The sequence below is a fragment of the Odontesthes bonariensis genome, chromosome 19 (genome assembly GCF_027942865.1).
Source record: "Odontesthes bonariensis isolate fOdoBon6 chromosome 19, fOdoBon6.hap1, whole genome shotgun sequence".
NCBI lineage: Eukaryota > Metazoa > Chordata > Actinopteri > Atheriniformes > Atherinopsidae > Odontesthes > Odontesthes bonariensis.
This window is the reverse complement of record NC_134524.1, coordinates 20302880-20326507: the sequence shown is the minus strand read 5'-3', so window position 1 is coordinate 20326507 and position 23628 is coordinate 20302880. Positions and strand designations below refer to the sequence as shown.

Sequence of the window (23628 nt, the reverse complement as noted above, 5' to 3'; positions counted from 1 at the left end):
ACCAAGTAGTTTGAATTCTGACCCTCTACTGCTACTGCTCATACCAAAACAGGAAGAGACAAAATCTTGTCATATTGTGTTGTGGTTAAGTGCAAACAAACACAAACAGCAAAACAATGTCCATGAAGGCAACAGCCGTGTTGTAAAAAGTATGTATTATAGCGCTAATCATGAGCTTTTTTTCATTTTGACCAAGTAAGCAGTATTTAATGATCCCAACAAGGAAGTGACACTTTAATTTGTTGAAACAGTTACAATGAAACGACAAACTGAATCAAGAAACTGCTGAATCACCAGCAGTTGCCTTTCTCTAACGGAACTGACAGCGTATGGGCAGGTTTTGCCTTCATAATGTTTCAGCGCTGCCAGGTTGAAGTACAAACCACATGCTGCGAGCAATTTTTATCAAGCAAGCGGGCGGGAAAGATCTCTGCTGAAAAAGCAACATGCTGATTCGGGGGATTATTCGAAAACTCTAAAAGTTCAAAATACACGGTAGAGCTGTATTCAACTCCAACAGACAATGGTCAACTTTCAGCAAGTAAAAAGAGGAAAAAAAATTGACATTTCTTCTTGTTTTTTTATGTGTCAACAGTCACAGTTTAATTGTTTATTGATCAATCTTAAACTTATGATCTGAATGAATGAGGTCACCTCTGCTCCTTCCAGATTACAAGAAAGGGAGTCCTGCTGCTCCTCCACCAGAACCAGGACGGAACCAAGACCGCCAGGAACCAACACCTGGAACATACACGAGGAAACACACATCGCTGAGCTACTAGCACATCTGCAGGCTAATTATTTTTACACAAGCAAATATTTGGCTCATTTGTCTTCACAGTACTTGTTCTTTTTTTTTTTCCTGACTCACCTGGAACAGTTTAAGTGCAGAAAAGCAGAGAGCAGATGGTGGAGAGCGTTTGCTGTCCATTAACACCGTTAGGCCTTTTTCTTTGGCTGCCGGCCTGATGAGGGTGAACAGAGAGAGGAGGATGCGAGGTTAAAACAGGGGCAAACAAATTAAGAAGAAAAAGAAGTGCTTCGTTTTACCGGCCATGTTCATAGCGTGCAATTTTTGCACTTTCACTATAATCCGGTATAATCATTCAATTTTATTTCCCCACCAGAGCTGTGAGAACAAGATTAACAGTGCAGTGATTGTGGCAGCTCAACTGGCAAGCTAAGAGATTGTTGTCAAATTGACTTCAGTTTGTTATGTTTCACTCAGCTCTCTGGTCGCATTTGCCTTATCCGACCATATGCTGTATTTGGCAAAGCCGACAACAGGCACGGGAAGTCAGTGAAGTCAAATATGATAATGAACACTGTTGGCTAAAGGAGTTGGTCAGGAGGCAATTGACACGAGGCCAGATATAAATATCAGAAAATAAACTAATCAAAGATTTCGAAAAGCAGGGGCATGAGCAGAAAGTAAATCTGAGTGCACAGGACAACTATTAAGCGTGGGAAAGGAAATAATGCTGACTTCAAGGTTATCTATTCTTACAAGCGTTAACTCTCTGTTATAACATGGAAACATATGTCTAAAGGAAGCGTAAACTCAACAGAGTCAGAACAATTAGTCTTTTATTCAATTTTCTGCTTAGGAGAAGAAGCGCACAGGCTTACCGAGTGATTCTGTGGTAGCATGCCAGAATCTGGGCCATCTCCTCCACACAGACACCCTCCTCTGAAGCATCTGCATCTATTAAAACCAGAGCACGTCCCAGCCTGTCCACCGTACCTGTGGTCATTAAGTGTTACATTAAACACTGAACAGGGGAGGCAAAGAGAACACTCCATTATACTGAGACTACAACCCAGACCATTTTAATTTATATACATACCTCCTAACTCAATGGCAATTAATAGATTAAGTATAATTCGTCTATTTACAAAGAATTTTCAATATCTTAAGAGCTGATGAAAGTGTAAGATTCGCTGAATCGAACTTAATCTAATGTGCCATGTAGCTGTTTTCAGTTTTGACTCCTAACACAAAGGTGGATTGCTAGTCCAACTATGGGTACTAGAGTTGAGGGTTGCACCACCCATTCCAACATCCCACCATTCCAACATCCCACCATTCCGACATCCCACCATTCCGACATCCCACCATTCCGACATTCCACCATTCCAACATCCCCCATTCCGACATCCCACCATTCCGACATCCCACCATTCCGACATCCCACCATTCCGACATCCCACCATTCCGACATTCCACCATTCCAACATCCCACCATTCCGACATCCCACCATTCCAACATCCCACCATTCCGACATCCCACCATTCCGACATCCCACCATTCCGACATTCCACCATTCCAACATCCCACCATTCCAACATCCCACCATTCCGACATCCCACCATTCCGACATCCCACCATTCCGACATTCCACCATTCCAACATCCCACCATTCCAACATCCCACCATTCCGACATCCCACCATTCCGACATCCCACCATTCCGACATTCCACCATTCCAACATCCCCCATTCCGACATCCCACCATTCCGACATCCCACCATTCCGACATTCCACCATTCCAACATAACCCATTCCGACATCCCACCATTCCGACATCCCACCATTCCAACATCCCGCCATCCGACATCCCACCATTCCAACATCCCACCATTCCGACATTCCACCATTCCAACATCCCGCCATCCGACATCCCACCATTCCGACATTCCACCATTCCAACATAACCCATTCCGACATCCCACCATTCCGACATCCCACCATTCCGCCATCCCGCCATCCGACATCCCACCATTCCAACATCCCACCATTCCGACATTCCACCATTCCAACATCCCCCATTCCGACATCCCACCATCCCACCATTCCAACATCCCCCATTCCAACATCCCACCATTCCGACATCCCGCCATTCCGACATCCGCCATTCCAACATCCCACCATCCCACCATCCCACCATTCCAACATCCCCCATTCCAACATCCCACCATTCCGCCATCCCGCCATTCCGATATCCCACCATTCCGACATTCCACCATTCCAACATCCCCCATTCCTACATCCCGCCATTCCAACATGCAAACTTCCCGCCATTCCAATTTGGAAACGTCCCCCATTTCTACATCCCCCCATTCTGACATCCCACCATTCCAACATCCCACCATTCTGACATCCCACCATTCTGACATCCCACCATTCCAACATCCCACCATTCCGACATCCCACCATTCCGACATGCAAACGTCCCGCCATTCCGACAAGGCTTTCCACATAAGGAAATGTGCGTTACTCAACAGATAACAGTCCCTTTTTTTTGTTGATGTATTTTACATGTTTTAAAGCATTTGTACAGATGTGATACAGTCTTTAGAAGCGTAATTAAAGCCTCTCCTCCTCTCCCTCTCTGCCTACTATTCTTCAAAGCTTGTGATGTTTGAATGATATTAAACTGATACTGAATGATAATTTAAGCGTCAAATACTGTCGGATAATGTCAGATCCTGACAATGTCATGAGTCCGTGGTCATTTTCAAAACGCACTCCAAAAGCAAGTTAATGATATTCAAATAGTTTATTACACAAAAAAAGGAGCAACAAACATAGACAAACACTGTTCACTTACTGATTTAAAACTAATCAAAATAATAATAATTATACTTGAATGATACGAATAATACGTAGAATAATACGTAGAATAGTGAGTAGAGTAGGGGTAAAAGAAGCTTGCCTGTCAACTGTAGCCTCCCTGACTGGAGTAGGTCTGCATCCAGTTCCCTTAGCAGGGCAGGCTCTTTTGAGGTAACACCATTTTGTTGGTCGGGACAAGTCTCTGCTGACCCAGCCTCCTCGGTAGAGTGGTTAAATAAAGATGTGCCAGACTGACCATTACACACAGGCAAAGATTCAGCTCCTGTCTCTGCTGAGAGGTGAAAAAAAATGACATATAAATGACCTAAAGAGAATTTAGGGCATAGTAAGATCCGATGCGGCAAGACAGTTTTTTTCCTGACCTGGGCTGTTTTTCCTTGTATTCTCTTTCCCTTTAGAAGTTGCTGCGAGCGCCCCGTCAGGTTTGTCGGCTTTTTCAGCGTGCTCGGTCTGGTTCTCCTCAGCGATTGGCAACTTTGTTGATAAAGAGCAAGTGGTGGGGCTTGGTAGAGGAGCTTTACCCTGAAGTTTTGAACCCTTCTGGTTTGCTCGACCGCCAGACCTAGCCCTCCCTTTGGCCCCCTTTCCCTTCCTTTTCCTCCTAAACACAAAGCACAGAAGATCTTACTGAGGTGCTGCAGAAAGTTCATCTTAATTTCTTTTTTGTTTTTTGGGATGTCTTTTTGTACCATCTGCTGCGGGCCTAAATGTACGTATGTTTGAACAACTTATGGCGCTTTTCCACTTGCTCTACACGGCTCTACACGGCTCGCCACGGCTCGGTTTGGTTGTGTTTCCATTACACTTCGTGCCTCCTCGACGTGGGCGGGGTCGTCGTAACACGGCTGCGCGTGTTGCTGCTCACCCTGTGGCTTTTTGTCGCACAGAAGGCAAGAGAAGAGAGCCAGAGAAGACTCCTGGCCGCCAGACAAAACAGTATTGAAAAGTACCGGAGAGTTTTGTTAAGAGCTTAAAAAAGACGACGTTTGGAGGTAAGCTAACGGTTGCTAAGGCTAGCTTTTGTTATGACGCTTCCAGTGACGACACTCATCGCCCAATCAGTGGAAGGCAGTCAGCTGACGTCACGTTTTAGTAACGCTTCGGCCCGCATGGAACCAGGGCTGAGGTGGTACGAAAAATTCTGCCGGTTGCAGTGGAAACACGCAATAGCGCCGAGCCGAAGCGAGCTGGTGGAAGAGCCCCATTGCACCTTGTCCAGTGTTGCACCTAAGTGTTACCAATCTGTACTTTCAGATAGAAGTGTGACTAAATAAAACAGAACATGAAGAGAGCTCTACACGGCAGTGTATCATGAAATATATGTGAAAAAAATTCTGTACCGTGGTGCTCTGAATCCCGCTGTTTTAACTTCTTTTCCTCTGGGACACGCTCTGTCCTCCATCTTTCCATCATCCCTTTCATCTGTGACCTTTGGCTGAGATGAACTCTTCATTTTCGACCCTCTTTTGGTAATGTCTTCACTTTCGGAAACCCCAGTGAATGGTCTGTCTGGTGCTTCTGATGTTGGGGTGAGAGCATCACTGTCTCCACTCAGTGGTTTCTCACTATCCTCAAAAACAGAGTCTGAATGAGAGCCATGATCTGAGTGGCCCTCTACGACATGCTCAACTTTGTGGTTGGTTAAGTCTTGGATCTCACTTGTGACTAAGCTGTCACTGCTCAGGGAGTGATCATCTCTGCATGGCTTTGAGAAGCCGTTGCTGTCTCTCTCTCTGCCCACACCTGGCCTCCTTTCTTTGAATGGCCCATCAAAATAAAGCTGACGATTTTCTAGGCATTCAGAGGCTTTGCTCATTTTATCTCCTTCATCTGAGTCGTGAATAGAAGAGGAGTAGGACCGCCTTCCTTTGGCAGATACTGGAACTCCTGGTAAAGGCTTTGGTGGTAGCTTATCATCCTTGGAGGTCACCACATCACCTTTGGTGCCTTGAATAGCCCGAAGGCTTCCTGACCTCTCCATTTTCCCATATCCCCAAGCTTTCCCCTTGCGCAGTTTGATGGCCTTACCTCTCTTGCACAGAGGCAAAGTCTTGGTCTTACAAATTCCATGCATCTCCAGGTACCTCTGCCTTGGGTCAACCCCTCCATCAGGACCCCCTCTGGGTTCCAAAAGCTCCACATAATCCCCATCAAGTTGAGGCTGCCTTTCAGTCCGCCCGAGCCCATCTTCGCTGCGCCTTCGTCTGAGTGCAAGGTCGGAGTCCAAGCCGTCTGGTGGGAGATCATCTTCTTCCTCATCCCAGGACCAGGAGTCCAGTTCCCCAGAGGATGAGCCACCCCAGCCTCCGAGGCTGCTGCCACCCTCACTGGGAAGGCGGTTGGATATCATGCCTAGCTCCTCAGACGGGTCGTGGATAAACTTTGGGTAGACGACCTCCTTCCATGGAAGTCGTACCACACCATCACATGTACTAACTAGGCAGGTGTCAAGTCCTCCTCCAACTAAGCAAAGATGGGAAAGGGCAAGGTTTATGTCAGTGTACATCAAACAAAAATAGTCTTCATATATCTATAAAACAACATGAACATCATCTATGTTTCATTGACTACCATTGTCATTTTTGTCATTCTATTTATAAGCTCTTCCCATCACCCATTACTCCCGCTGCTTTGTGCAACCACTAGATTCATTTACCAGTCTTGAACTACAGGCCAAATTTTTTTTTCATTTATAATTTCCTTTGAGAAAACTCATAAGTCAAATCCTATGACAAAATGTGAACAGAAGTAAGGACTATTTCCTCCTTACCTTCTCTCTTGTGACCCCGTTCTTTGTTGACACTGTGTAGCCACTCAGAGGTGAACACAAGGGGATGCTGTGACTCGGGCACCAAGATTTCCTGAACCGTACGACCCCCAGGGGCCAGACATTTTAGGGCCAGCCTGGGGCACCGTGTTGAGAAGGGCACCACCTGCAGGTAGAAGTCATTACTGCGCAGGAGCCTCCAGTCCAGAGTGGAGAGCTGTACAACCACTTTCTCGCCCAGACAAAGTGGCCATCCGGAGTGAAGGAACAAGCAACCCAGGTATTGTGACTGAGGGAAGAACAAAGGGACAGGCAGAGAGAGTGTATTACAGAGAGACTGTGTCCAAATGAAAAAATTTAACCTTCAACCACATGATATAAAATCTTGTGAGACAACTTCCCTCTCTGAACTTTCTTAAACTTGTTTAGTTGAGCAACTGACCTTTAGAGTTCTAACCTTTAAGGTTTCCTCTTGCCAAAAACAATTCTGGTTAAAGCCCAGTCTTGTGCTCCCATTCACAAATCTGAGCTCTGACGAGCGAGGAGCTCGCCTGCCGCGCTTGTGTTTAACATGGTTACTCAGACGAGTTGTATTTCTAGAACCGATACCACACAGGTCAACACTTTTTACCAGCCCATCTGGCCTGAAGCCCATACCACACACACATGCTAGACATGTGACTCGCACGGTGTTATCCAAACTGTAAAACCGCTCTATAGATTGACACAATGGGAAGGCTCTGGAGAGCAGTGAGTCAGACAGAAAGTTGCAGATGACAAGCTTTTCAAAACAGGCAACCACTGCTAAAACAGTCCGCTTTTTCATAAGGGGAAAAACACATCAGATAACGTAATGAGAAAATGTACTGAAAGCAAGCACAATGATATCAGAAGTAGGTATACCGTAGAAATCCCCACAAGAGGCATTTAACCAATAACTCTGAATTTAGGCAGGGGAATGAAAGCTTCCTGTGGCTTGCTGTGAACCATTAGTCAGCTGATCTTTTAAGATAACACACCTTAATCCTCGCACTATTCCCACCTTAATGAATGCTGTGTCGGATCTAAATCCCCTCTTCTGAAGACTGAAGTGTAAAAACTATCCAGAACCTTTCTCTGCTGTTCCCAGTCACGTCTAATGGACTGACATGGGGCTCTTCCCTCCCCTTCCCATGCCCTCCAGACTCATGAGACGTGATCAAATTAAATTCCTTATTCAACCTCTCTTCCATCTTCCCATTTCTGCCTCTCTGCCCTTTATTCAATTTCTTCCCCTTAAGCTTCCCCTTTGTCTCTTTTTGTGTTTTTCCTGAAGCCGTGGAAAAGCTTGGGGCAAGTAAATGATATCTGTCGGGGTGGATATTAGCATTAAAAGGCACATGTGATTTTTTTTTTTTCTAGTGAGTTTTCTGTCACTCCGAACTCTGTAACACTCTGTGTTCTCAGATCCTTATCCCTCCTCCCACCTCCTCCTCAATGTACGCCAGTGTTTGCGCCTTCTTTCCCACCTCCCTCTTCTCAAGAAAATTCCTCAATCAGTCTTCTATAATCTGCAGCCCTTCAGAATTTTCTCTTTTTTCAGACATGAGCGTGCACCAATGCACACAGGCAGGCAGTGAATGAAAGCCATGTCCATTCTCTCCGTTCTCTCCTCCCAACTCCCACTGCTGCTCTGTAACTCACTCTTTCTCTCACAGCAGTAACACACTAACATATGGAAGAAATTATTGTCATGACTCACAGTCAAACTCCCGTCCCAGGCAACTCCACTCAGCGACAATGAAAACACAGTTTGCGCACGGTCCCTGTGCATGTGCATGTGTTAGTACGTTTAGGGAAAACTGGAAGGAGAAATATGAGAAAGTTCTTCCTTCCACTCTTCTCCAAAACAGCGTGCGTTGTTTGTCTTTGGGAACGTCTCAGAAAGTAAAATGAAAGAGCCGCTGCTCAGTTTAAACAAAAGAGATTTGGCTTAAGTATATGTTGCAGCTCATTTGTTTGCCTTGTTTTTGTGTTTGAGGCAGAGGACACAAACAGTAAGTTTACAGAAGCCTGAACCGTGCTCTGATATTGTTTTTCTGTAGGTTACATTACAAACGGCTCTTTTGATTTGCACTTTCCCCCCCTGCATATCATTCATCTGTCTATTTAATCGAGATTTCAAGGCAGAGAATCGTCTTTGCCTCTCTTTGTCTCAATTCATCCAGAGACTGTTTTGAGTAACTGGTATGTCAAGCGTGTATCCAATTATGAATTTGTGAAATGTCCCCTTGCCCTTGAGTCCTCATGACATCATATTGTGATCTGAGAGTGAAGACTTGGGTAGCATGAAGAACAACCTGAGGCTAACTTTCACTCGGCTGCTGTGAGATTTGTGTTTCTCTGCAGGATTTTAGGGTATTTGACTTGAAAGAGACAATGAACTGATTTAGACTTGTCTTAACTGACTGAAACTTTTTCTAGCACAAATAGTATCACTTGGGCGTATGCCTAGTTGGATTAGGAGACTAAAGGGGCCTTCGGGCATAGACATGTAAGACCTCCCACACCTCCTACATTGGGGTAGGAATTGAGAATCAGCTCCAAATTTTCCAGAGCATTGGAAATGCACACATCTGTGCTGATAGTTACTTTTAATGTCTAAAAAAGTGATTATTTAAGGTAAGGTTGGAAACACTAGCAAGATGCGGAAACATCTTTATTTGCAACATAAAATTAACTTCCAGACTCTATGTACACACAGCATGAGTGCTAGCGCTACTGCTTCCCAACCTAATAGCTTAGCTAAATAACAGTTAAAAATCTTGTGTTGTAATAACATTAGCACCACCCTTAGCACATTTTTGTTTGCTGAAGAAAGGCTACACAAAAACAATTGCTGCACAAGATATTTCCCATTTCCTCAATTCTAAATGTTGACCAAGATACTGTTGCTACAGCTAGCATTAGCTATTTATTGACAGCTGAGCTTGCCAGCTAAACTCTCTCACAGTTGGTGCAGAAGCAGGGGAAGTGGTGACTAACCAAAGGGTGAACGGGTGTCACCATACTGTCATAACATTTTTTTTGTGAAATGCTTGAACCCAGTGCATTTTCGGTAGGGTAAGAGCTCATAGTTTTATGAAATTGTCTGGTATGTAGATAAGACGTTCTAAAAAATGACACCGGTTTCTGAAATGGAGGGCTAAAATTGTCAAAGTTGTATGTTGATGATTTATTCTATCTGGATTCTGTATTTTATTGACATTATCTGTCGGAAATGGACAAAGACAATAAACCCAACGTTCTTTGTCTGTTTGGGATTTCAGGTAGTACAGCAGTTGTGCCAACACTTAAAGGATAAGACCGGTTTTTTGACATTGGGCCCTTGATTTCACATTATAACATGATGTTCTACTCACCCCTGCTTGTTGTTGGTCATTTGGAGCTGTTCCGAAGATATTCGCGAGGCGTCTGGCTGCTCTCTTGAGATATTCGGCCATGAAACGGTTTCCTATGGGCAAGTTTATACAGGCACAAACTATGCTGTTTATAATTTATTAATTACTGTACACTAGCACTGATAACGTGGAGGTGCGTCGCTTACTTAAAAAAATCCGGGTTACTAATTTTGAATTTTAGCCGAATGAATAAATAGGCAGCAGGTCTGTGGGCTGTCTGTGGTAGTAGCACGACGATGACGTCAGTAACACCCACTTTACGACAAAAATTCAAAATTACAGTAACCCGGATTTTTTTAAGTAAGCGACGCACCTCCACGTTATCAGTGCTAGTGTAGAGTAATTAATAAATTATAAACAGCATAGTTTGTGCCTGTATAAACTTGCCCATAGGAAACCGTTTCATGGCCGAATATCTCAAGAGAGCAGCCAGACGCCTCTCGAATATCTTCGGAACAACTCCAAATGACCAACAACAAGCAGGGGTGAGTAGAACATCATGTTATAATGTGAAATCAAGGGCCCAATGTCAAAAAAACGGTCTTATCCTTTAAAGACCTTCTGGTGTACTTGTGTTCACATAGAAATTGGGATCAAGAATCAATATGGGAATGGATAAATAATTGGATCGATAAGCAGAATCGATAATGGCTTTGGTGTCAATAACATCTCATCCGCTCCTTTACCTTCTCTAACATAGAGGCATTTTTGTCTTTTTATAATCTTTTCTTTCTGGCTCTCTCTGAAGTTTTTTTTGTTTTTGGCTTTTCTGGAACTGTTTTAATATCTTACTTTAATTGAACCTTTTATTTGATTTCTGTCTTTTGTCTGTTTGCATGTCTTTGCTATCATTTTCTTTTTATTTGTAGTTATTTTGTGCCTCTTCGTGCTCATATTAAACTCTCTTGGTAATCTTAAGTAGTTTTCTGTTGAGTCCATTTGCATCTCTTTGATCGTTTTCCTTCTTTTGACTTGAAACAAAAGGTCAGGAGCAGGGTCTACCCAAACCCTTTGGCCCCTTGTCTATGCCCAGTTAGCTCACTTACATTCTATCCATGTGCTTGTCCTTTGACAGGACTAGAAGTTGAACAACTAAGGTACACATTTTGAATAATTAATGGTCTCCCATTGTTCTGCCCTTTGGGACTTCACAGGAACAACAATCTAAGAACTGCTTTTCGCTCAGAACTTGACTGAATATAAGATTAGTCTCTGTTGAATTGAGCTTCGCTTGAAGGTAAGCCTTCCAAGCAAAACGTAAATGTCGACTTGAATTTGTCTAAAATGACCTCAAATCTTACGCCAATAACTCAAGATCTAACTACCTTGGGCTTGGCATAAAAGTTCAGGCTTGAATTGTCTTGACCGACTTAAAACTTAACTTGGACTGGTTGCTTGAAGGGCTTAGAAACCCTTCTGCCATCGCACTCACTTTCACCAAAGCAGCTAAAATTTCCCACAGTATACTTCTCGCATGTGACAGCTGATTCTGCTTCTGATTAGACAGCTATGTGTGTGTTCTCATCGGCAGTGTGTTTGCAGTCTGGAACTCACGCAGGCATGCTGCTGGAGTTTGTGCAAGAGGTGCTTGGCAGGTACAAAGTAGTCCAAGAGGTAGCGAAGACTGTCGTGTTGATAGGTTGACTCCAAGACTGAGAAGACCTGGAGAAACAATGCAGGACCAGGGAAAACCTTGAATGAACCGCACTGGTATCCAAAACATTTTCCGATTTGATAATACAGCTTTTCATTTACAGAACACCAGCCTGTCGTGCACTAAAAGCAGCCGTTGTCAGAGACGAGATGTTGCATGCATTTTTTTTACTGAAAGAATTTTCATTTGCCCAAGAGTGGGAGGGTTTCTTCAGCCCAGACACCATGCAATCTGACAGAGCAAGAAAATCACAGGGCTGCCTCATTTTGTCTGGCTGAAATGCTGTGACTCAAAAAGCAGAAATGACGGGCAGTGTTGGGTGAAACAGGTCATTTCAAGTCACTTTAGGAAAAGGGTTTGGTCATAATTGACCACATGCCTGAGTTTTGTTTGTGTTGGCCTCCAGCTATGGTTTATATCTCAGGGAGCCCATGTTATCTGGCCATAACATCACCGTAATTGTGTTTAGTTTCGCAAAGAAGTGTGGCAGAAAAGACATTTGTGGGTGCTTGTGAGGTATACCTGGGAGAGGAGGGGCGGTGCCGTGCTCTCAAAAGGAGGATAAAGTGATGAGAGCGCCCCCTGCACACAGTCCTCCATTGCCTCCGAACCCTGAGAGAGGCAAAGATGGGGGAGAAAGGGTTAATCCATAGCCGGACACTGATTCAACCCTAACGTCTGTGTTTGTGTTTAACAGCCGGCTTGTCTCTCTTTTTGCTGACACACACGCATACAAATACGCACTCCACTTTCGACTTCCTGTTTTATGGTCTGGGGAGTGTCAAACATTTCCTCCAAGGGGCCAGCGAATCCACGAGCCCCCCGAACAAAAGAGTGTGTGAACTCCCTAATATGCACACATGAGTGCGCAGCTGCATGCACACGCACATCATAACACTGGGCGAGCCTGTGAGGTGGAGGGTGACAGAGTAGAGAACGCAGTGAAGAGTGTTTATTTTTCTACACGGCCCGTTGGCATGGCAACCTCCAACTTTTCTCTCTCTCTCCACATTTCCCCTCAGACCTTCCATCGGCGTCTCTCCCTCTTGTTCTCAGTTTCATCCTCATTGCCCTCTTTTTCCCCCCCAATTCATCTCCAGTTTTTTCTCACCTCCAATGCTTTACCTCCATCCGGCTCTCTGGGTGTCATCTGACAACAATTACAGCTGGATTCCTCGGCATGCTGTGCGGTATAACTACAGCAACCGAGGGGGATAGACTGACAACAATCAGTGAAGACCAAAAATGAAAAAAAAACTAAAAACTTGAGGCAGTGCATGGAAAAAGAAGTGAGCGGCTAGAGCTGAGAGAGCCAGGAATGGATGAGCTGGAGGTGGTGTCGGGGCTTTCATGGTAGAAGAACTGGGTTCAACAGTATTAAAAACGAATTTTTTTTGTTTTGTTTTGTTTGTTTTCTTTGGGTACAGAAGAGAGTTGGGGTTAGCCACATAGGAGGACAGAATGAGCACTGCAAACAGGAAAGTATTTCAAACAAGCTGCTGTTTGTTTTTTTGGCTGCTAACTTCTCTGTGCTCTGAAAAAGAAACAGATTAAACAAAGTTAGGTTTTAAGGGTTTAAGCAAATGTCACGTCGTCTTTGGAATTGTCTTTGACCCAAATCCGAATAATAGAAAGAAGAGATTCCTCATCTTTGGTACTTGGAAACAGGGTGGACGGTGGTTACTGACGGCCTTTTTTCCTGAAATCGAAGAGGAGAATATATGACTCCGTCTTCAGACCTGTTCTGCTGAGGTTGCTCAGTCACTCGCCACAGATCATGGGCTCTGTTTCCTACCTATCCTCTTGGCTGCAAAGCGAATAGCCTCAACAGTGGACTGACGCCCGGGGGGCTCAGATTGATCTTTCCAAAGTAACAGAGAGTTTTGACGAGAGCTCTACTTGGAAACTTGGAAAGTAACAAAACGACGTGACTCCGTGAATGTTGCCGAACAACACGGCTTAGTTTTCCAGAGGCAGAGCGCTCAGAGGTTAGGTTGTTCCTTTGACTTTCAGTGAACAAAACCACCATAAACCCACAAGACTTTTTTTTTTTTTTTTTGCGGGAAGCACACACACGAAATCCTAATTTCGGTACACTTGATCCTGAAGAGAAAAACAAAAGTTAAAAATATACATGCGTTTTTGTGAAGCGTTTCTTCCTTTTTGGGGGCAATTAAAGTTGGTGAGGCAATGATTCTTTTCATTCCACCGCTCCAGACTGGAAGATACGCTCATAGTAGTGTTTTTGTGAACGGCAGAAGGCGCATTTTGCGCATAGGCACTGGTGAATAACAGTCTGACAAAGAACATATTGTAAACAGTATAAAAGGGAGTAAAAGAAGTTTACACAGCCTTCTGGCTCACTGATGGAGCGTACTGAGTGGAGAAAAAGCTCAGCAGGGGGTTCATGGGATTGCAAGGTGAGCCAGCAGGAACTTCCTCTCAGACTAAAGCCTTTTTAAAGTATCCCCTAAGACTTACACTAATGCAACACGTCATTTAATTAAAAATGCGACAGCGAACACCCTCTGATGTTCTTTCAATGCCTTCTTGGGGTGTTTTCTGCAAGATTCAACTGTTTAAGCATGTTCGGACTGACTGCGCATGTTGAAAGAAATTAGCACTTCGGTTGTGTCTTTGCAAAAGCAGCCATACTTTCAACTTTGGCAACTCTGCAATTTGACTCCATCTGGCTTCATGGACCTTCTCAAAATCAAATACTACATATTTGTTACATGCAGTTATGTAAAAAAGGTTGACAACCTCCGTCAATTCCACGGTTTTATGCATCAGGTCATTTTTTTTTTTAAATAAACAAAACCAGAGAAAACGGGGAAAAAATTACTAATAAAGTCTTGAAATTGGGTAAATATAACCTCAAATGAATAACAATACAATACATGTTACAGTGTGTCATTTAGTAGCTAATAACTAGAAGTTTGACAGTACGAGTCTCTCACTTTTTAAAAAAAAATATATTTTGTCCCACTCTTCTTTACAACGTTGCTACTGTTAATTGAGGTTGGCGGGTATTTACACCTTTATATTTATTCATTGCAAAACACTGATTCTTTCATTTGCAGCCATTCTGTTGTAGATTTACTGCTGTGCTTGCGATCGCTGTCCTCTTGTACGACCCGGTTTCCGTCAGGTTTTAAGCGGTCAGTTCACGGTCGGCTAAATGACTGCAAGGTGCCCAGGCCCTGTGGCTGTGAAAGAAGCCCAAACCATCACCACTCCACCACGGTCATCCACTCCTGGGGAGATTGCAACTGTCTTAAATGTTTTCCACCTGTGAATAATCTTCAGAACTGAGGAATAGTGGACTCCAAATGGTTTGAAAATGGCCCTGCGACTCTTCCCAGATTGACGGGCAGCATCAGTTGCTTGTCTAAGATCAGTGCTGGTGTCTTTCCTCCTTGACATTGTGTTAACACACACCTAAATGCTCCAGACTAGCAAACTGACAAAACTTCTGCTTTTTTTTTTTTTTTTAGAGGTGCCTCCACCTGTTGATGATCAATAAATCAAGTGCAGCATCTGGCTGCTACTTACTCTCTTAATTCATATAGAAGCAGTAAGGGTAGATTTAGTTTTTCACACACTTCCTCTGGAGTTTGGCTTAGTTTCTGTTTAATAAATAATGACATAGCATGTGCTGTTGTTCCTCTCTGGTTGTATTTAACCTAACTGAAAGGCCAAATGGGCCAGATTTGGAGGAAACCAACTTTTTGAAAGTATTAGCATCAATCCGTTCATGTTGAAACTGGCAGAGTAGCTGCTTTCAGTGTAGTTTCCTTTGGGACAGACAAGTTAGCCTCCAGTAATATTTAGTTTGGACGTGTCATGTACAATCGTATGCCACCGGCAAGTTTTTTTCTCTTTGGGTTCACATGCCTGTGCACACAACTTTCAGCGGGACATACCGGTGTTGACATAAAAAGCGTGGAAGTTCTGTCAGGGACAGGGAGCACAACCATTCAGAAACACTGGGAGTGACAGCTAATAAAGGAAAGCAGCGAGGGATGCTTCTTATCCTTCAAATTGAACTGTAAAGCCATTTCAAAGTGCAAGCACTACATAATATACAATTAAACAAAGTCCTCCGCAACACAACGACGAAGGTTCATGTTTACCCCTGTTTACCTTCAATGCCAGCGCTTCTAACGCATGTAATAACACTTTTTGCCATTAACAGCTTATTTTTGTGCACTCGAAACAAAGCAGCACTTGTGTTACCCTTAAATTAGATTTCCTCACAGACAGAACGACTCTCCTGTAAAAACTGGGGCCTCTGCTTTAACCGTCTACAGTGTCTCATGTGACTTTGGGCAAACGTACACTTGCTTTATGCAGAGGTGGGTAGTAACAAGTTACATTTACTCTGTTAGTAAAAGTTATACTTCTAGGAGTAGTTTTAAATCACTATACTTTTTACTTTTACTTGAGTAGATTTGTGCAGCAGAAACTGTCCTCTTACTCTGCTACATTAGGCTACAATGAGCTGGTTACTTTTCTTCTTACCTCTTTGGTATTCTAAGCCTCATTATTTTTATCCCCCCGCGTTCGCCTCATTTTAATGTTTTATTTTGACAGAGAGAGAGACTTCCGCCAAAGGATCTACCACCTGACTGTGTTTCACCAATCAGACGCAGCCGTGCAGTCTGGTCACGTGACCATAATCAATCTCAGCAGCGGGACGGGTTAGCTTTACAATTTACAGTCGTAGCAAACAAATAAAGAAATAGATGAAAAATGTCAGAATCAACGGATGGAAATGAAAACACAGACGAGGCCTCATACTGAAAGCATGTTTACCTTACAAAGAGTGAGAAACAGCAGCTACATTATGTGTCTTCTGTGTCAACCAAAACAAACGCACATTTCAGCAGAAACTCAACATCTAACTTGAGGAAACATGTAGCGGTAAGTTTCCTAAATTCGTTTCCCCCGTGGAAAATGTTTGTTTTTTAGGTTCCATATGCTTTAAACATTTCCTAAGTCTCTTTTATTTTTTATTTAAGTACTTGAATTTACCTGAATTATCTTAATTTAAGCTATTTTGTAATTAATTCATTCATTTTAATTTATTTTATCAATTGGATGAACTCTAATCTGCCTAAAGATGATTATTTTGTATTTTTGTCTGTCTGATTGAATGCTTGTGTTAACAAATAAATCAGACATTACTGAACATTTACTTCAACAAGCACTTTTTTACTCTTACTCAAGTAATTATTTGGATGCCTACTTTTTACTTTTACTTGAGTCATATTATTCTGAAATTCTTGAGTACAATTTTTGGCTACTCTACCCACCTCTGGCTGTATGTCACACAATGGGATATTAAAGCTGGAATAAAGACCAAGGTTTTGTGCAACGCATGCTTTCCAGTAATATCTAATGTCCCTCAGTGATCTTTCTGTGAAGTCGTTGTCATCTAATTAAACCAAATAAAGCCCAAAATAAGCACTTCCTCAGCGCGTCCCAATCTGAGCCCTCATGGGCTCTTCCTTTTTCCACGATCCACTTTTCCACCAAGTTTTGAAAATACGGCTGGCTTTCGTGTGATTTTGCCCACACACAGACCCTGATCACTGATCGTTCTGAACTAGTATGGCTTCAAATCCTTCAACATCGCTCCCATTTTCAAAGAAAGTGACGTGGATAAGCGACAGGTTTTGTTTGTCCCTGGAGCTGTGATAATCCTCAGAGAGAGTGGCAAACAAAACAGCTAACACAGAAACATGATTGTTTATCTGAGGCATGCCGTGCGTGCTCAAATGGCCGTGACAAGATGAGGTCACGAGCACAGATCTCTGAAAGGATGCTCAAACTAGCGCATACCTTTCAAACACACTTTGCAGTTTCGGGGGGTTTCACCAAAGAGCTGTGCACTGTTTAAAAAGCCAAAAATAGGAGGATATATTAAAGAGAATTATGTGAAACCGCATGCAGTTAGAAAAAACAAACGTCTATAATTTAACATAGTAAGTGGACAGAGTTTTGCAGGTTTTACAAGCTCTCACCTGCTTTTAGCAAATATGATCTTGTTGAAGTGATAAAATTCCAACAATGGCAGCGGCTCCAAATATAACTGTCCAGTCTCCAAGACTTTAAAATGATTGGGGACGACTTACCCTCTTTGTCTTGTTACAGTTTGAGTGAATAGTGCCCTTGTATATGCACTCTGGTGTTTGTGTGATGAATGTGGACACACAGAACAGAACCGGTCCTGCCATTCTTGCAAAAAAAGAATTCCCGTCTTTTTTACCTTGTAAAGGGCCTAAAGTTGGAAAGGCAAGTGTCGTCTTCCAGACCGGAGCGCGGCAAAGGGGAGAACAACAGAGAGATGTCGAGAAAAAAAAAGTCTGAAGTCTGATGAGTAAAAACAATAAGGAAGAAGAAAAAAAAACAAAACAAGACGGAGAGACATTGAGAAAACCAGACAGATTTGCAGAGAAGGGGGAGCTCAGACAGAAAGAGGGAAAGAGAGAAGAAAGAGGAGGAGGAGGCTGACCAGTGGGAGAGATCGATGGGAAACAAGAGCGGCGGCAACCATGATGGAAACCAGATGTACACGAAGGACACAGAAAGTGAGGAAAAACAGTGGAGCTGAGAGGACTTTGCAGAATGTGGAACTGATACAGGATGACATGATTAGTAGGAAAATGAGAGATGCTGACAGCGAAAGAGAGAAAAGAGTCGAAGAGCAGAGGAGAGGAGAGGGGGAGAAACATAAAAAAGGGGGGAGACACATAGACGCAGGGAAATGAAGATGAGGAGAAAGAAAAGGGGGAGGCTTGACGCAGATTTCCTTTCTTAAATCAGCCTGCATAACCTAACAGAACCTAGCCCACAGTAGGCCTTCCTGGATGTTTCTGCGGATGCTTTCAGACTGCAAAGTGCTTGCTGGACAGAGTCAAATCCAGCTTAGATCTTAATACTTCCTCAGCCTCTGATTTGCATAATTTGCAACATAGACAATGAGAAATTTAAATGTGATCACGGCAGTCACATTTATTCATCTTACTTGTGTGGGACACGACTTGAATTATAAGCTTCAAAGCATATTCACGTTACCATGGAAAAAACAGCTTTTTCCTGGGCCTCCGTATAATTGTGTGCATGGTGCACTCTTACAAATCCCCCCTATGTGTCTGTGGTTCACTGAGCAGAGCTGGTGTGTGCTGAAAGTTCACATCTTTTTCACTTTGACCCAAGCTGACCTTTGAGGGAGTAGCCAATCTCCAGCGACCACTGCTCAAAGTAAAATATGGAGACTGTCCTTCTCCACATAAGGGGCTCATGCGGCGTTTGTTGATATCATTAGATACGACTAACAATTGTGTTTTTGAAAAACATGCACCCTTTAGCGGTCGTGAGAGCAACCTAACCCTAACCACGAATGTTTCCTAAACCTAACCAAATAATGGTATTATCCAAACAAAACCAGGGACAGGCAAAAAGTTTTTAATAAAATGTTGGCGTGTTATTGATGGGACATTTACAGTATGGGGAAAGATGAGGACTCTTGCGACTTCTTAAATGAAAGACTTGAGGTCTGCTATGATGAGGAAATGCTCAAACGAGTCGTAGTTCCCCTCTGCCGCTTGTCGAGGAGGTACTTTACAGGACGCCGTCATGAGTCATATGAGAGGCATGAACAAACGACCCATACGATCGTTTCTGTTGAAGGACTTGTCGGAAATATGGATGGAAAGCTTATTAGCCTTCTTGCATTTTTGAGTTTTAACTATGCTTGAACAAACGGGCGTCATATCAAAACCAGATAGAAAGGAAAAAATACTGTCGTAAGATCCACAAGTGCATACAAATGGCAGTCGTTGCTGTTTGTTTTCATAAGAAAGCAGCAATGAATGTCTCTTACATGAAACAATGTACATCTAACAAGTGTTACCCCCTTGCAAAAGTGGGAACTTTTGGTCGAAAAGCAGTAAACTTCCTCACCTGTCCCATCAGTCATCATCGGTCAAAGCAAGTTCAAAGCTTACGACAATTTACCTATAAAATCGTTGCACTTCGCGCACCAGTTTTGTGACAAAGACCCAGCCATATGTCAGCGTCGCAATGACGCATTTCAAAGATGCAAGATACGAGCAATCAAGTAATGACACCCCCACCCCGTCAGCGTCAGAGATTGTTGTTTTGTCACATCAGTCGTGTTGTTTTTGTGTTGTTTTCTTTTTTCAATTTTTTCTGGTATTAACCTGATCCATGTTAGAGGTATCAGCTTAAAATGTTCTGAAGTTGTGACATCCCTCCATCAAAGCATATCTAGGATGTCCTCTTCAAGTTATGGTTTTGCAAACAGAGAAATGAAGAAAAAGAAAAATGTGATTTTATATGAGCCGATGAATACGAATTGGACAATGTGTTGGGGCCCCATAGCAGGACTGTCAAACTATCATGTCTCGAATGAAGGTTTCCTTCGTGCCAGCTCCACATTTGTATCTTCTCCAGATGGGACAGGACAAATCACCCAGTGAGCTAGGAAACCTCACCAAGCGTTTAATGCCAAAACCTAACAAGGGGTGTACCTGCCTAATCCAAACCAAAACAGTGACTTACTGTCTGTGACATCTTCACAAATGATAATGGCACAACGGTTTGTTTCTCCTCATATGTTTCCCACGTGCTGATTTATTTAGAATGCATTCCCACGACTAAATTTGAGTGCACGTTGTTCTCTAACCGAATGATTTCACTCGCCTCGTTGACGTGACGTTCTCTTAAAACTCCTTCGGGGGAAATCCACTTTGCTTAAATGCTAACTGTTGTTTGGTGTTGAGCAGACATCCCATGCAGTGGGTCCCTATCATGGTGTTACAGTGACGCCGCCGCTGCGCCCCCCCCCCCCCTTTCTGTCTTCTCAAACCCCAGCTGGTCGAGGCGGATGGCCACCCTTCCTGAGTCTGGTTCTGCCAGAGGTTTCTTCCTGTTAAAAGGGAGTCGTTTCTCTCCACAGTCGCCTCAGGCACGCCGCTCAGGCCGGGAGATTGGACCGAAAAACAAAAAGTTTTCAGTGCAATCTGTTGGTTTTCTTAGCTAGGAAATTGTTTTTGAATTGGCTCTATATGAACGAATTGGATTATTTTATGAATTATGATTATTATTAATTAATTGAATTCCAATTGGCTTGAATTGGACTTACTATCTAAGTGCCTTGAGATGACATTTGTTGTATTTGGCGCTATATAAATAAAAAAATAAAAAAATGAATTGAATATCATGGCATTCCACCCTGCAATAATGGAGAGGCTGAGCCGTAACAGCACAAGTGATCGGGTGATAACAATGAGCTGAAACTTGCTAAAAAATGCTCCACATAAGGGAACTGAGGAGTCAAAAGTCTATTATTCTTCAATTTCCACAAGCTGCAAAGCTGCTGATCTGAGCGGTGGCCATCCTCGCTCTGCATGCACTGTGCGTGTCAGAGGCTCTGGACAATCACAGGAAACCCCATTAAAGCACCATTCCTGTGATTGACGTTGTGATTCTGATCCTGTCTGGCCTGTTATCTCTACCCCTGCGGGCAAAAGTGTTTGCTCTCATTTTCTTCACACTGTTCCCCGGCTAGACTCTCGAATTGGTACATCCTTTTAGTTTCAAAATCTTTCCAGACGGTGGGCATGGAAATACCCTCTGCCACATATTCTTGGCAAAGGACTTGCCGTTGTGTTCATGACTCTTTTTTGTTTTTGCTTCAGTGTGCGAGTGTGTGCGTAACTGCTTGCCGGGTGCATTTTAACACCTATGTGCACAGCAACCATAGCAGGTTTGTGCTCAAACATTCGTCCAGTGAAGTCACCATGCTCAATAAAAGTGTTAACTTGAGCCCGTTTGAAGAGGAAAAGCCCCGTTTCTCTCCTTTTTGTGACTTTGCTGTGACTCTTGAGACTACATCTGTTACTGTTTTCCATTCTAAACTTTCCCAACTGGGCACCGAGGGAGCTGAAACTGTGCAGCACATGTTCTTCCCTCCCTTAAGTCCATGCCATCCCTTGTTCCCAGTTTCTCTTTTTTTTTCCTTCTCTCTTTCCCCTTTTTCTCCCTGATCCGATGTGGAAAATGCAGCATCACCGAAACCACCGCTGCAGCCGTCCAAGTCCCCTAAAATGAAAAAAGTAACCCTACCCTCCTCTTTTATTCTCCTCTTCCCTTTTCCAGCTCTCCCTTTCTCTCGGCTTTCTCTCTTCCGCTCCCTGCCAAACTGCTCCACCCTGCACAACACACAGAAGCTGGAGCGGGATGTTAATCTTTCGGTCCTCATTTTGTTTTTGTTTTTTTCTCTGAAACTAATTTATGTTCACACATATTTGCATGTGTCTTCCATCCCTCAGCCTCTGTGTGTCACTGGTCAGACCATAAGTGGGTGGGGGATTGTTAGCCAACTCCCAAGAGAGGCTCTTTTGCTTCCCTCTGCGAGTCAACCACAAAAGAAATCAACCAACGTCACACAACTGAAACTCTCTGGTAATTTAGAGCCTGTTGGGTTTTTACAACGTCGCTGGCTGAGAGGAATAACTGCTGAGTAAACGTCTTCCCAAACCTAACGCAAGAACTCTGTGAGATATGAGAGAGTGGAGTATATTAAAGCAATACTATGTAACATTTGTACCTTAAAATAACAGCTTGAAAAAATTTGTGCGGCTAGAATGAGTTTTAATATTACGATTGGCCTGTCTCCTATGCCCTTCGGGGATCTGAGTTGGAAAAACTGCGCTATGTAACTTTGCTGGAGCGGCCCGGTGGCGGCCCAGGAGCTGAGCGGAAGTACTTCGACTTGCTTTCTGGCACACCTACCGCAAAAACAAATAGAGCCCTCTCACGCTCCCAGGTACATTTGATTACTCTTAACTTCTCGGTCGACATAGCTTGCACCTTCTGACTCCTCGCCGGTTCGTCAACAAACGTGAAACGTGAAAGCGAAAGGGTGTTGTATTTACGACAGTGTAACCGTACATTACCTCCAAGCCTGTAGGGGGAGCTCCATAGTGGGCTTTTTGAGAAGTTACATTGTATTGCTGTAAATGAGTCCTCTCAGGGTGTTGATGAATTCAGATCGTAAAAATCATTTTAGTGGAGACAAGAACTAAGTGCGCCCTGAGGAAAAGTTTTGTTCTCACTGACTGACCAACAGCAGTGGCTCTCCCCACTCTTTCTTCAGCATATTCCACACAAACATGGCCTAAAAAACTTCAGACTTACCATGACTTCAGTCAGGAATTCCTACATAGTCCTCGGCTCCTTTCCTGGCTCCGCTTCCTCTCCACATTCTCCGCAAAAGTTTCTCCTCTCTCACTTCTAATCGGCCTTCATTGCCTCCTCCGTGCGATTCTTTTTTTACCCCCCCCCCCACTCCAAATCTTCCCCCTTTCTTAAAGACTGCAGCGTGTTCAAAAGAAACAAATACAGTGTTCCTCTTCTCCTCCACAGTCTCTGCTGTATTTCCCAGCCTGGGAATGACCAAGCTGCATTTCTCTTTTTTTCTTTTGCCCTCCTCTCTCTCTCTCTCCAACACACTCCCACCTCCCTCCCCTGTCCTTCCCCCCTCTCACCTAACAGAAGCGCTACAGTCCCGCTCCACTCTCAAACTTTCCAATTTTTTTTCCCTCCCTCGACTTACTTAAATGAATAGACAATGAAAACCGTTACCCCACCCAATCTGCAACTCCAAAGAAGCCTCTGAAGTTTTATTGCGGGTCTGTGTTTGTGCAGCTCCACATTATTTAGGCTCACTCTCAGGAGGAGACGGTTAAGCCAATCTGTAATTTAGCTTGATCTCATAAAAAGGACCGAGGCAGTCAAATGTAAACAGCTTGAAAAAAAAAAGAAGCTATTTCTGCACATTTTCCAGTGTTCTCTAAAAATGTCAATGTTGAGAGAGAGGAGGTTTCGCATCATTGTGGACACATTATGAAACAAATAGCACCAACAAGTTCAGCATACTACATACTTGCAAACTGCATACTTCCATACTGCATACTCATCGATCAGACAGTATGTAGAGCGTTTACCCACAATCAGTGATGCCGGTAACGCGTTACTGTAGTCGGACTACTTTTTTCAGTAACGAATAGTCTAACGCAACTACTATTTCAAAAC

General features: G+C 43.5%; 1 protein-coding gene across 1 annotated transcript in view; it reads right to left on the bottom strand.

Moving 5' to 3' along the window:
- The window catches only part of arhgef40 (Rho guanine nucleotide exchange factor (GEF) 40), a 53147-nt gene extending 30157 nt beyond the window's left edge, over window positions 1-22990 (bottom strand). The window contains exons 1-10 of the mRNA XM_075450855.1: window positions 22732-22990; window positions 12022-12111; window positions 11400-11507; window positions 6409-6694; window positions 4979-6101; window positions 4001-4239; window positions 3718-3906; window positions 1630-1744; window positions 872-965; window positions 655-741 (exon numbers count right to left, since the gene is read on the bottom strand). Coding sequence (XP_075306970.1) covers window positions 655-741; window positions 872-965; window positions 1630-1744; window positions 3718-3906; window positions 4001-4239; window positions 4979-6101; window positions 6409-6694; window positions 11400-11507; window positions 12022-12111; window positions 22732-22734 — 2334 coding nt within the window. The 5' untranslated portion in view covers window positions 22735-22990. The remainder of the gene's footprint in view (window positions 1-654; window positions 742-871; window positions 966-1629; window positions 1745-3717; window positions 3907-4000; window positions 4240-4978; window positions 6102-6408; window positions 6695-11399; window positions 11508-12021; window positions 12112-22731) is intronic.
- Window positions 22991-23628: the final 638 nt, after the last annotated feature.